This window comes from Chiloscyllium punctatum, chromosome 22 (assembly GCF_047496795.1).
Source record: "Chiloscyllium punctatum isolate Juve2018m chromosome 22, sChiPun1.3, whole genome shotgun sequence".
Lineage (NCBI taxonomy): Eukaryota > Metazoa > Chordata > Chondrichthyes > Orectolobiformes > Hemiscylliidae > Chiloscyllium > Chiloscyllium punctatum.
Genome location: NC_092760.1, coordinates 34,383,407 through 34,396,819, shown reverse-complemented (window position 1 = coordinate 34,396,819; position 13,413 = coordinate 34,383,407). Strand labels below are relative to the sequence as shown.

The window sequence follows — 13,413 nt, the reverse complement described above, 5'->3', positions numbered from 1 at the left end:
GTGACCTTATAGAGGTTTATAAAATCATGAGGTGCATGGATAGGATAAATAGACAAAATCTCTATTTTGTGGGGGGGGTGGGGGGGGTTCCAGAACTAGAGGGCATAGGTTTAGGGTGAGAGGGGAAAGATATAAAAGAGACCTTTTCACGTAGAGGGTGGTACGTGTATAGAATAAGCTGCCAGAGGAAGTGATGGAGACTAGTATGATTGCAACATTTAAAAGGCATCTGGATGGGTATATAAATAAGAAGGGTTTGGAGAGATATGGGCCAGGTGCTGGCAGGTGGGTCTAGATTGGTTTAGGATATCTGGTCGACGTAGACGAGTTGGACCGAAGGGTCTGTTTCCATGCTGTACATCTCTATGACTCTGTGATTCTCTATGACTGGTTGGACTGAAAGGTCTCTTTCCATGCTGTATGATTCTATGACAAGGACATGATTCTACAGGCCCATAACTGGATCCCGTGCTTTGCAACACCTAGCCAACTTGCGACTCTATCTATACTGGTAGTTGAGTGGGGTTCGGTCATCATTATAATAAAACCTCCAGGAATAGGTCCAGCCAAACCTTAGGAGAAGCATTATCTTGTTCATTTAGTTTGATCATGGGAACACAGAGGCTCCTACTGTTCTTTTCTTGCTGTCTAAAATGCTGATTGCAATGAATTATATTAACACAAGCTTAAGGACCAAGTGGTAATAGCTCAAAAATAATCTGGGTCTTTGAAAGGGAGCCTATATCTTCTACAACCACATTCTGACAGCTTCGACTCAAAACTGGTTATTGATTACAAAATTGCACTAATTTCACAACCAGTGTCATTTTGAAAGATGCCATTTATTTGAAAAAAAAGTTTGTATGTTTACATTCAGCAAATGGTACAGGTAAATCAGTATATTTCATGCAATGAATAAGTTCTAGTTTGCTTGATAAACGTAAGGAAAAGCTTTTATGGCAGTGCCTTCAGGGCTGGTTCAGGCACATTAATGTCAATCAAGGCATGTGCCGAATAACCATTCAATTTTGCAGACCTGAAATTCAAATCCTAGAAGTTTAGTTGGTTTGTCAAGTTTGTACCCTTTTAAAGTTCTCCTTGTGCTGCTATCCGTACTTCAGTCACTGACATGCCAAGTCGAAACTGAATAAGCCACCCTTTTCCGCATCTCACCAGAGAGTGTACAGTGGCTCAAAAACACTTGGTTATCAACAATTAGATTCCCTCCAGTGTGGAAACAGGCCCTTCAACCCAACAAGTCCACACCGACCCTCCGAAGAGCAACCCACCCAGACCCATTCCTCTACATTTACCACTGACTAATGTGCATATCACTATGGGACTTCATGGCCAATTTAGCATGGCCAATTCACCTAACTCAAACATCTTTGGACTGTGGGAGGAAACCGGAGCAAACCCGCACAGACACGGGGAGAATCTGCAAACTCCACACAGATGGTTGCCTAAGACGGGAATTGAACTCGGGTCCCTGGCACTGTGAGGCAGCAATGCTAACCACTGAGCCACCGTGCTGCCCTAATGAATTGGGTGACAATATTTTTGATGAGCCACCAAGTTTAGTAAGTTGGCAATGCGGTTGACTATTCATCGTGGTTCTACCCTCCACACTTATCCATTGTGTAGAATTATATATTTAAACTAATCCATTCATGGCAATTAATGGCACATAATTTATTAATAAAATCATGTGCTAGTAAGCATGCTGAAAGGAGAAAGTGGCATCTCACTGCTAATCTTTGTGTATAAATTTTGATACTAATAGTTGCATGCATAAAGGGAACCAAGAGTAGGGAAGAAAAACAGCAGCAGACCTTCCATCCAAATCTGTTAGTATTCAAGAGTTTTGCTTCTACCTCAGAATGAGTCCGTGTAAACAAACAAAAATATTTTGTTAATGGTAAAACCTCTCCAAAGGGAAATCGAATGCAACATATATGCATTGGCTGTTGCTGGTTATAACTTAGTGTATTAAGATCAGAAAGAGTGGACTGTTCAGGAGCAGAGGAGGTACTTACAAAACAAGCTTGCGGATTGTTAGCATTAACTGCACATACCTGGGAGTGAGAGGGAACTGGTGTACATTGAGGCTCGCATTCTGTAGGGTACCTGTGACAACAGTTCGGCTAAGATCATTGATGCGTTTCATTCCACTGCAGCCATCTAATATTTATGTGGAGAATGCTTCCAAGATCTTGAAGAGAAGCTCATTGGTCTAAAATACAGCTCTGTGGCACCCAGGTTTTCACTGGCACTGTTTTATTTCCAATGTGGTGTTTCTCCTATGCATATACAGTTCAGGCTATGCCATTTTGGTCAGGGTCATACAAGACATGTCCTTTTTCCACATGAGAAGCAGGCTTTGGGCCATTAATGTGTTTAAACAAGAAGTCTAGCACCTTCTTTATTGCTCTTTCCAAACACCGAAGGCAAGTCAGCATCAGTGGTTTTGCCAGAGGCCATTATTTGTAATGTTAAACTGCATAAAATGAAGGAAAGTTTAATATTTTAATCAGCATTGCTCCCCGTTCTAAGATCTCCACCCTCACTCCCCACCACTGCCCCTCATGTGCTCACTTCCTCTGCCATCCTTAACCTCTGAGGGCCAGCTAACTATTATCTTACTTATTTATTTATTTATCTGAACATTAGCACACAAAGCTGTGTAGCATCTGACCACTGTTCTATACGATAATGAGATAATCGGCGACACGGTGGCACAGTGGTTAGCACTGCTGCCTCACAGCGCCAGAGACCTGGGTTCGATTCCTGCCTCAGGCGACTGACTGTGTGGAGTTTGCACATTCTCCCCGTGTCTGCGTGGGTTTCCTCCCACAGTCCAAAGATGTGCAGGTCAGGTGAATTGGCCATGCTAAATTGCCCGTAGTGTTAGGTAAGGGGTAGATGTAGGGGTATGGGTGGGTTGCGCTTCAGCGGGACGGTGTGGACTTGTTGGGCCGAAGGGCCTGTTTCCACACTGTAAGTAATCTAATCTAAAAAAAATAAAACCTAATCTCTTTGCCTATCATATTATGTCAATGCTTTCCAATAGGTCCCACTTTCCTGTTCATCTTCTGTTCAGGGATTGGTTCAGGAACTAGAATCAAATGCCCAACTTGTCTAGCTGTTGCTTATTTTTGGATACCTATCGCTTTCCTTTTTAAGGAAGTAATGCATTGCAAGAGTTATTAAACTCAGACAATTTTGTTTTCAGATCCAGATTTGAATGTGTGGACACCATCAATTCACTGCTTTTCTGTTTTGCACTGACCCCATCCAATTCATAATTTTGTATGTGCCTATGGTCTATTGTTAAACTCTCTTCTACCTGAGGAAAGTGCAATAATGAATCAGCTAAGTAGTGAATTACAGCTGGTTCACAAGATCCCCTAGCACTATCTGTAAATTCTCTTTATTTATCAGCCCCCAGTCCTGGTTATTCTTCTTAATCTGTTTACTGAGTAATAAATTGTGAAATACTGTTACTATAGCTGCTCTCTCTGGAAAAGCAGAACAGACACTAATGGAGCATTAACCAGGAATCCTTACACATTTAAATATATAGAAGTTACAAAACAAAAACTGATCATTCAGATTAATTAATCTAACTTGTAATGCAAATAGTTACAGGTGTGTTTACCTAATTTATTTCTTATCCCTACTCCTTTCTCCAGCCATTCAATTTGTTTTGTGAAGAGGGAAAACTGGAAACCACTCCCTGGAGTTTCTGGGAATTTCAAGGAAATTTGTCAGTAACATTAGAGATATGGTGAAAACTTGGGGGTGTTTGGGATCCCTCAAAGATGGCACTTCTATGAACATGCTTATCCACGTGGGCAGTGTGTTGTCATTATGTACAAATGCTTAATTGTTCCAGTAGTCATTGTAAATGTACAAGTTGCTTAACAAATCATAAAATTGATAGAGGTGACAATCATGTATTGGCCTACTTTAGTGCACCGACCCATATGGTAAATGTTCTTTCTCACATAACTGCATCTAACTATCTCTGCAGGAAGCCTATTCCATGTGGAGTCACTCTTTAGACTCTGCATTCCAACTCATTATTAATTGCAAATTTTCATTTCCCATGAAGTGACAGTATCTGCAGAGTGATCCAAACACTTGTTTTACTACTTATTGTTTAAGAGCATTCTGAAACAAAACAGAGTGAGATTCCAAATGTGGAAATTAATTTCTCTCTATGGTTTTTGCAAACTTTTTAAAAAGTGTTTGAAAACTTATAGAAAAGAGCCACTATTTAGCATCATCTCTATATATGTTTATTACATTAGGAGTGATAATGAAAAATGAGGAATTCAAAGCAGTAAATTATGTACATGTTTTTCATTAAAAATCTATAAAACATCCACTTAATTTAATCTCCATATACTTATCCAATCTTCATATTGTACTGAAATATTCTTAAATTGTGGCAGTTATTTTTCATATTATCAAATTTTTATTAAAACATTTTTTAGTGCCTCACAGTAATGAAGCTTATTGCCTTTAAGGTATTCCTAAAGGTTACACTGCCTTTGGAGAAACAGTGAGCCATTCAAACTCTTTGACTTGTTCTGCTGTTTAATTAGATTATGAGAAACATGTACCTCAACCCAATTTAGGTCCCCTTTGGTACATATCACTCAATTATTGGAATCCCAATACTCCCAGACTCAAAAAATTCAATTTACCCCACTTCCAAACACTTTTAGTTGTGGGAGTTATAGATTTCTATAACCTTTTTTTTCCTGAAAAAGTGCTTTCTGATTTTATTCCAGAATGGCATTGCTCCAACATTGCTATTGTACCAATTTGTTCTGGATGTCTCCCAGCAGGGAAGAGAATGATTCTGTGTTGAATCCTTTTCTAACCATTGAACCTTTTTCTTAATTCTTCTTCAAAAAGAGGAAAATATCATACTTTATATTTTGTCATTACTAGATTTATTTTTAATCAACAGAGGTTCCTGTGCAGTTTGATGGTTTGTTCCCATTGATGAGTACAAGAGGGAGAACAAGAATAATGGTTTGTTTCAGGATTTTTGTTATTAGTTCTCAAAAAAATAATTAAGAGTTTGCGCATGTGTGTACCTTTCAACCAGGTCAGCCCAAAGCCAATTGTAGCCAATGATATAATGCCAAAATAATCTGGGCAATGTCCCACAAATAATATAATAAATTGCCCTCCTGAACTTGGCTATTTTTCTAAATTGTACATGTGATCTTTTACACCCACTTGAAATATATCATATGAAAGGCAGTATCTCCGACAGTGCAACGGTCCCTCTAAGTGCTACAATGGAATATTAATTAAGATTATACGTTCAAGTCTAGGTGTGGCTTTAACCTATAATTTTCATTGGCTCCATGGTTAGCACTGCTGCCTCACAGCAACGGGGACCCAGGTTTGATTCCAGCCTCAGGCAACTGGCTGTGTGGAGTTTGCACATTCTCCCAGCGTCTGCACAGGTCCCCTCTGGGTGCCCCGGTTTCCTCTCACAATCCAAAGGTGTGCAGGTCAGGTGAATTGGCCATGCTAAAATGCCGATAGTGTTCAGGGATGTGTAGGTTAGGTGCATTAGTCAGGGGTAAATGTAGAGTAATGGGGTGGGGTAATGGTTCTGGGTGGGTTGCTTTTTGGAGGGTTGGTGTGGACTTGTTGAGCTGAAGGGCCTGTTTCCACACTGTAGGGGTTCTATGACTTTAGCAAAATGCTACCCTGAGCCAAGATGGAACATTGATCTTCATGTCGGGGATAAAGGTTTACACCTATTGAATGAAGAGGCACAAAGAGTTCTTCTCTCTTACAAAGAGACGGTGGTGATCTGTTCCTGGGTGTGAACTTTAAAATCTAATACTTTCATTTCTAATGGAGCTTGGAAAAGAATGTAGCTCCTCAATACTCTGCCTTAAGAGAGCAGAGGTTCACACAAAATTTGGCAAGGCAAACTGAAGAGCTCTGAGATGGACTTACCTTTTGTCAGAGACACCTATAAACAATAGTTGTTGTTGAAAAGCAAGCAACAGAGAATTAATCTTTGTGGCTATTAGTATCTGAAGTGGAAATCAGATCACAATATAGAAGGTCAGTTATCAGTGGTGCACATTGTACATTTAAAATACTGTTAAACTGACCATGATTATAGAAACAATGTTTTACAACAAAATTGTTTTGCTTTTACCCTGTCTTAAGTGTAGCATCAGCACTCATCGATCAGGGTCAGTATGACATTACTAATTCATTAATTCAAGAGTATTGACCCAATATATTTGAGACAGTTTGTCATTAATACTTGTTGTTTGTTATTGCTTAAATTTATTTTAAATCATTACCGAATGCGATCTGTCCTCAGAGACAAATACTTTATAATCCAACAATTGGGATTTGCAGCAAGCAAGGTACAAACAAACAAACAAAGCTATACCCATCCTGGCAGGATCTTTTACTCCTACAGCTAAGATTACATCTGGAGGAAGGGGTTGTGCCTGTTGAAATTATGATAGGGAAGCCTTCAGGTTCCCATACCTGTTGAAATTATGATAGGGAAGCCTTCAGGTTCCCATACCGTAATGTATGCTATTGTATTATATTTTTAAAAAATAAGTTGAATTTCTCTCTTCATTATATCAGGATTCCAGAAAATCAAGAATACATATTTAACCCTGCCAGAAATGGCCTCAAATGGAACCCCATGAGAAAAGACTAATCTTCTAAGCTGTAGCCATTCCATCTATATGTGTTCCAATGCAAGGACACAAGCAGTACAAGTACATTAGGGGATAAGTTAAATATATTGTCCAAGGAAGAATAGGGGCAAAACTTTCTTGCCCAATCAGGTGCAAATCTCAAACTCAGGAAAGGTGGATATCAGAGCAGTTATCAGAAAGCTAGGATTGATCATTAGACATACATAGGTTGCAAACAGAACTAAGTATTTTCTACATTTTTCTGTAAAGCAATCACATATTGAAAACCAGTACATATTCAATGATTCACCGGCAATTCTAATAAATTGCACATTCAATGGAAATATCAGAAGGAAAGATCGAGAATTACATATAAAATAAGTCTGACTCATCAGCACAATATAATGGATAATTCAAATATATATATATATATATATATATATAAAATATATATATATAAAATATATATATATATTACACAGAGATACCTGTGTACATTTTAACAGCAGATGAACTCAAGACCACATATACCTCGAGTGCAACCTAACAATCTACCATTCTACGCACAATATAAACAGTGTGCTTGGTCCTCTTATTTATTTGACAAAACGCTCTAATAAATAGCCAGAATATGCACAAAACATTTCCAATATATACATCCAGGTTCCCTGCTTACCCACAAAGTCTGATCATTGCAACACATCAGTCAATTATTTGCAATTCTTTTACTTTACAGCATAACTATTTTGAAATAGGAAAATATTCTGGAAAGGATTTAGTTCAGTATTAATATGTGGGGCTGTTTGTAGGTCTAGGGCTAACATAGCTCTGCTTTCTGAATGGGTAATAACATCAGACAAATATACTTCTTTATTATCTTTGACCATTTTTCATCTATGTGTGAGCTATTCAATATGAAGCATACAATAGAATAGCCACTTCATATCAGCTCTTGTTATCGATGCATTCATTTGTTATACCAACTTCAGTGATACGTAGTTCTTCCGGCTACACATTTTCCAGTACAAAGCTGATGCAAGTAACTCAATAAAGTAAAAGGAAATGTAATATTTCAAACTTGAATTTCCCAAAGCACCAGCAATAAAGTGTAAGAATTTAGTCACCATGCAAAATATTTACACAATATGTCACTGTTCCTTTGCCTTATTTCTTTCGGAGAGCGTGCCACATGGAGACAGGTTTCCGTAATGTTGCCAGCATCTGATTCCAATGAGTGCCACCCATCCCACTGGTCTCAGGTCCAATGATTACATGCCCTATGTTCTCAGTTCTTCCATCTTCACTGCATTCAGCCACTGTTATTCTCAGCGATAATTCCTGAACCACAACAAAATTCATAGGTCATTTAAACTCCCAAGAGAATTGGGAATTGCAGTGTCCAGCTATGATATGTTGCAGTGCAAGTATTCAAAGGCATTCTTCAGTGAGGAAGATGTGTGTGTAATTAATATTGTCCTCATCACTTGTTAGGTGGTGGATTAGCAAGAACGTGGTCTACCTGCTCTAATTCGGTGATAAAAATTAGATGCTGGATGTTAAAGCTAATATTTTCTGCTGAAATCTCCATTAATCACTAATATATGGGTTGCTTTGAGATGCATCTTCCCTTAAATTTCTGGACTGGCTGAGAGAAGAACAAGCAGAGAAGCAAATCTGTCTATAAATTCTGTTCCTTTATATAATAAAATGTACTTATACATAAAGATTTCCAAGATTTACTGTATTAGAGCTAGAAAGAAAAGCCTAGAAGTTACACTAGATTGTATCTGGATGTGACAGAATGATAGATAGTTAGCCCAATTGGATACTATCTTCAAATTAAATCAGTTAATTGCTTCATCCGGACTGGAAAGGAAAGACTTGCATTTAGAGTGAGACAGAAACAGACTCTTCAGTCCAACTCATCCATGCTGGCCAGATGTCCTAAAAATTAATCTAGTCCCAATTGCCAGCATTTATACAACATCTCTGATGATCTCAGACATCCCAGAGTTCTACAGCTGATGAAGTACTTTTGAAGTCAAGTCACTGCTGTAATGATCAAGAAAAGGAATGAGACTCTTGACGCTCAGCACAGTTAGTCATATTTTCAGCCTCCAACAGATAACAGGCCACACTGGACACAATTTCTGCACTTCGCTCAAAGACTATAAATCAGTTTAGCCCAACTATTTTTCACATCAGTGCTTATTTATTATGAAATTGAAATTCATCTATATTGACTAAGCTGCAAGACAGTGATGATACAGTAGCTTGTTGTGTGAAATGTTAGCAGTGATGTCTATAAAATAGAACCAAGGGACATTGAAATGCCTACATCAATCAGTTTTGCACTGCCAGTTTTTTTATGCTGAATGACACTTATAAGAACTACATAGTTCTCCCATGATCGACCATGATAGTCTTTTTTTTGGACATTTCTTTGGCTCCAGCCCAACACTGGACAAAAGGAAGTGAACTATTACATATTCAGTTTAAATTATGGACTCTACGGGGACGACAAAAAAAAGAACAGTCATATGTTAAATTTTTACCTGTAGAACAATCGCAGGTACTGAAAATATCATGGCTTCATTGAAAACAGGATTAGGATCATCTCTCTTCACTGCTGTCTTTTTCTTACTTATTTTCCTCGTATCTTGAAGGAGATAAACTTTCACAAATGGATCTGTTCAGAGCCGTGAAAAGGGGAGATGGGAGAATTAAAATCCAGTTATATTTACAGTACAGTGATTATAAATCAATACATTCTGAGACAGAGGAAAGAATAGGAACATAGGATTTAGGAGGAGGAGGACTAGGTCATTCACCCTTAAAGCCTACTTTGCCATTTAATTAGATCATGACTCTGTTTGCGATTTCCTCTCCATGTCCTTCACCCCCTTCATTTTGACTCCCTTGTCTGTCGAAAATCTGTCTAACTCTATTTTGAACAAATTTAATAACCCGGGTTCTAATTGCTTACCAGGGAAGAGGATTCCGCAGGCTAACAACACTGAGAGAAAGGATTTCTCCTCATCTCCATCTTAATCTGTATCCCCCAGTTCTCATCTTCCTCACATGAGCAAACATAATTCCTGTATCCACCCTATTAAGTCCTCCCACAAGCTTTTACAAATCAATACGTTTGCCTCTCATTCGGCTTATTTTGGATGGGGATTGGCCCAAATTGCTCAATGTCTCTTTGTAAGATCAGTCCTTGATCTCAGATATGTGACCTCTTAGTTAATTTTAAAGTACCAACAGCTTACACAATACCTTCTCCTAGTCAATTTTAAATCCCTTCTAATGACTGAGTTTTCTCCTCTGTCACAATCGTTTGGATAGCATCTGCCTCATGGATAAAAACCCATGCAAAGTATTCATTTAGAACCTCAGCCATTCTGCTTGCTTCAAAGTGTAAAGCTCCTATTTGGTCTTTACTCACCCTACTCCTCCTTTCATTGTTCTTTTATTACTGATGTGCCTATAGAATACTTTGAAATTTCCCTAAATTTGCCAGCCTTTTTTCATAATTCCTCTTTGCTTATTGTATTTGCTTTCTCAACTTTCTTCTGATGACCTGTATTGAGCATGATTTGCAATTTATTGCCTAACACCTTCTTATGCACACTTTTTCTCCTTACCATAATTTCTATCTCCTTGGTTGTCCAGGGAGATCTGGATTTGTCGGTCCTACCTTTCTCACTTCAGGGAATTTACCTTGCAGGTAGCCCATTATTCAGCTAATAGTTAAGAACATAGAACAGTACAGCACAGTACAGGTCGTTCAGCCCTCGATGTTGCACTGATCTTTTATCCTACTCTAAGATCAAACTAACCTACATACCCTTATTTGTCCCTGGTTGTTCAGTCATTGCAAATAGCTGAAGACTCCCATACTGAACCCTCCACTAGTCACAGCTTGCCAACCTGAAAAATTTCCAATAACATATACTCTCTGCTTTCTTGGAGAAAGTGAGGACTGCAATGAAAGGCTTGTGCCCGAAACATCGATTCTCCTGCTCCTTGCATGCTGCCTGACCTGCTGTGCTTTTCCAGTGCCATACCTTTTCTCTGTTTTCTGTTAACTAACTAGTCCTTTATCAACACTAATTTGTTACTTCTAAAAAGCTTTCATCTTGTGCAGTAACTTTTAATATGGCATCTTATAAAATGCCTCTTGGAAATCAAAGTATACCACATTTATAGGTTCCCCTTTACCTACCTTAATTTCTCAAAGATAAATTAATTAAACACATTTTCCTTTCACAAAACCATGATGATATTTTAAGCATCCTGCTAAACCTCCTTAATAATGAATTCCAGCAATTTCCCTATGACGGATACTTGGCTAATTCATTTGTTTTCTGTCTCCCCATTTACACAGCAGCATAGGAGGAACAGGAGTAGGCCATTTGGTCCCTTGATGCTGTTCCACCATTTAAGAAGATCATGGCTGATCTGAGTGTAACCTCATCCACATTCCCATCTACCCCATAAACCTTCAACCCCTTTCTCACTTTTACCTTAAAATATTCAAGGACCCTACTTCAATCACATTTTTGAGAAAAACACATTTTTCAAAAACATTTCACTTCTTCTGTTTTGAATGGCAACCTCTTATTTTTAATTCCAGTTTTAGACTCTCCCATGAGAGGAAACATTTTTTCCAATCCACTCTGTCAAGGCCCCTTATGGTCTGATGTTTCAAACAAGTAGCAACTCCTAACACCAAAACTCTTTCTCCAGTGGATACAAGCCTAAGTCTGCCAACTTTTCTTTATAAGACAACACACCCATTCGAGGTATAAGTCTAGTAAACCTTCTCTGAAGTGTGTCCAATTCCTTTAACATCCTTTCTTAAATAAGGTGATCAACACTGTACACAGTACTCCAGGCATGGTCTCACCAGTATAACTGTATAACTGAAGCATAACCTCCCCACTTTCATTTAATTCCTCTCACAATAAGAGATAAGATTCTATTTAGCTTTCCTAATCCCTTTCTGTAGCCACATACTGGCCTTGTGTAATTCAAACATTAGGAAGAACACAGAGTCCATTGCATCACCAAGATCTGCAAATCATCAACATTCAGTTAATGCACTTCATTATTCTTCCTGCTAAGAATGAACAATTCCATGTTTTGCTCCATTTATCAGATCTTTACCTCATCCAACTTTGTAGTATCAGCAAACTTAGCAATCATCCCGTCACTCCCTTCATCCAAATAATTTATATAAATCATAAAGAGTTGGAGCCCCAGCATTGATCCGTGTGGCATTTGTTACATCTTATCAACCAGAAAAAGTTCATTCTTGCCTATTTTCTGTTTCCCTTTAGTTTTCTTAAATGAACCTATGGCTATTTTCACCATTGGGACACCTCCACATTCTAAAGGATTTTGAAAAAGTGTGACCAATACATCATTTTTCATTGCAACCTTTCTTTAAAGACCTCAGGATGCAGGCCATTGGGTCCTGGGGATTCCTCAGCCATTAGGTTGAATTGTTTTCCCAGCAGCCTTTCCCTGACAATGGTGTTTATTTTACATTGCTTGTTCCCAGGCTCATTACAACTGTCAATTCACCTCATGATTTTCAATTATTTTTGAGCTAAGGATTTTCTAAGTCTTCTACAGTGAAGACAATCACAAAATATCTTTTCATCTCCTCAGCCATTTCCTTGTCTCCCATTAATTCACCAGTTGCAATCTCCAGGGGAGAAAATGTCAACTTTAGTTACTCTTTTCCTATTTAAATACTTGTAGAAGTTCTTCCTATCACTTTTTATACTACTAGCTAGATTTCTCACAATTTGATTTTTTTATATGCTTTTTTAGTCATTCTTCTGCACTCCTAAAATCTGCCGGATTTTCTCACCTACAATAATATTTGCAGAATTGCACAGTATTTTATTTTTCTCTCAACTTGATACGAGCCTTAACTTGCCAATTTAACCACAGATGATGTATCCTCCTCAGTAGGATAAATTTTTGCTGCCAGTTATTAAACATCTTCTCAAATGTCTGCTGCTGCATGTCTAGTTCTGACCTTTTAATCTAGTTTCCCAGTTTATGTTAGCTAGCTCTCCCTCCATACACTTAATAATTACTTTATTCATGTTTAAAATTCAAGACTTAGACCCACATTTCTCCCCTTCAAACTAAATGTGAAATTCCAACATGTTACAATCACTGTCACCCAGAGACTCCTCTGCCACAAGATTATTGATTGATCTTGTCTCATTGCACTTACTAGTTCTAGGATAGTTTACTTGCTAGCTGTTTCTAGAAAGTATGGTTCTAAGAAATTGTTCTGAATGCACTCAATTTTCCAGCTAACTTCATCAATCTGATTCATTCAATCTGCAAGTAGATTAAAGACACTCATGATTATAGTGAAAACTTTCTTACATGTCCCATTTATCTTTTTTTGTCCTACATTGTAACTACTACCAAGGGGCCTATAAACTACTCCCACTAGTGACCTCTTACCTTTCCTATTTTGTGTCTATAGCCAAACTTGCTCTTTTCAAGTAAGATCCTCTTTGATTTGATATCCTTAATTAATAGAGCTACCTCCTCATCTTTTCCTAGCTTCCTATCTTTTTTGTCTCTGATGCTGACATTCTGTCTCTTATAGCAACATTATGGTGAATTTGCTGATAAGTGTCTATTGGATAACAGAAATTATAACAAAACT

At 38.1% G+C, this 13,413-nt stretch overlaps 1 protein-coding gene and 1 long non-coding RNA gene across 8 annotated transcripts in view; both read right to left on the bottom strand.

The window, feature by feature from the left end:
- Positions 1 to 823: 823 nt before the first annotated feature.
- LOC140493492 (uncharacterized) lies at positions 824 to 7,111 on the bottom strand. Its single transcript, XR_011963692.1, has 2 exons — positions 6,587 to 7,111; positions 824 to 6,546 (listed from the first exon to the last, which is right to left on the bottom strand). It is a non-coding gene; the product is annotated as an uncharacterized lncRNA (long non-coding RNA).
- Positions 7,112 to 7,200: 89 nt separating this feature from the next.
- The window catches only part of syt12 (synaptotagmin XII), a 215,466-nt gene continuing 209,253 nt past the window's right edge, over positions 7,201 to 13,413 (bottom strand). For all 7 annotated transcript variants that reach the window (XM_072591981.1, XM_072591982.1, XM_072591980.1 and 4 more), the window contains 2 exons: positions 9,263 to 9,396; positions 7,201 to 8,045 (listed from right to left, as the gene is read on the bottom strand). In XM_072591981.1, the coding sequence (XP_072448082.1) occupies positions 7,872 to 8,045; positions 9,263 to 9,396 (308 nt within the window). In that variant the 3' untranslated portion in view covers positions 7,201 to 7,871. The remainder of the gene's footprint in view (positions 8,046 to 9,262; positions 9,397 to 13,413) is intronic.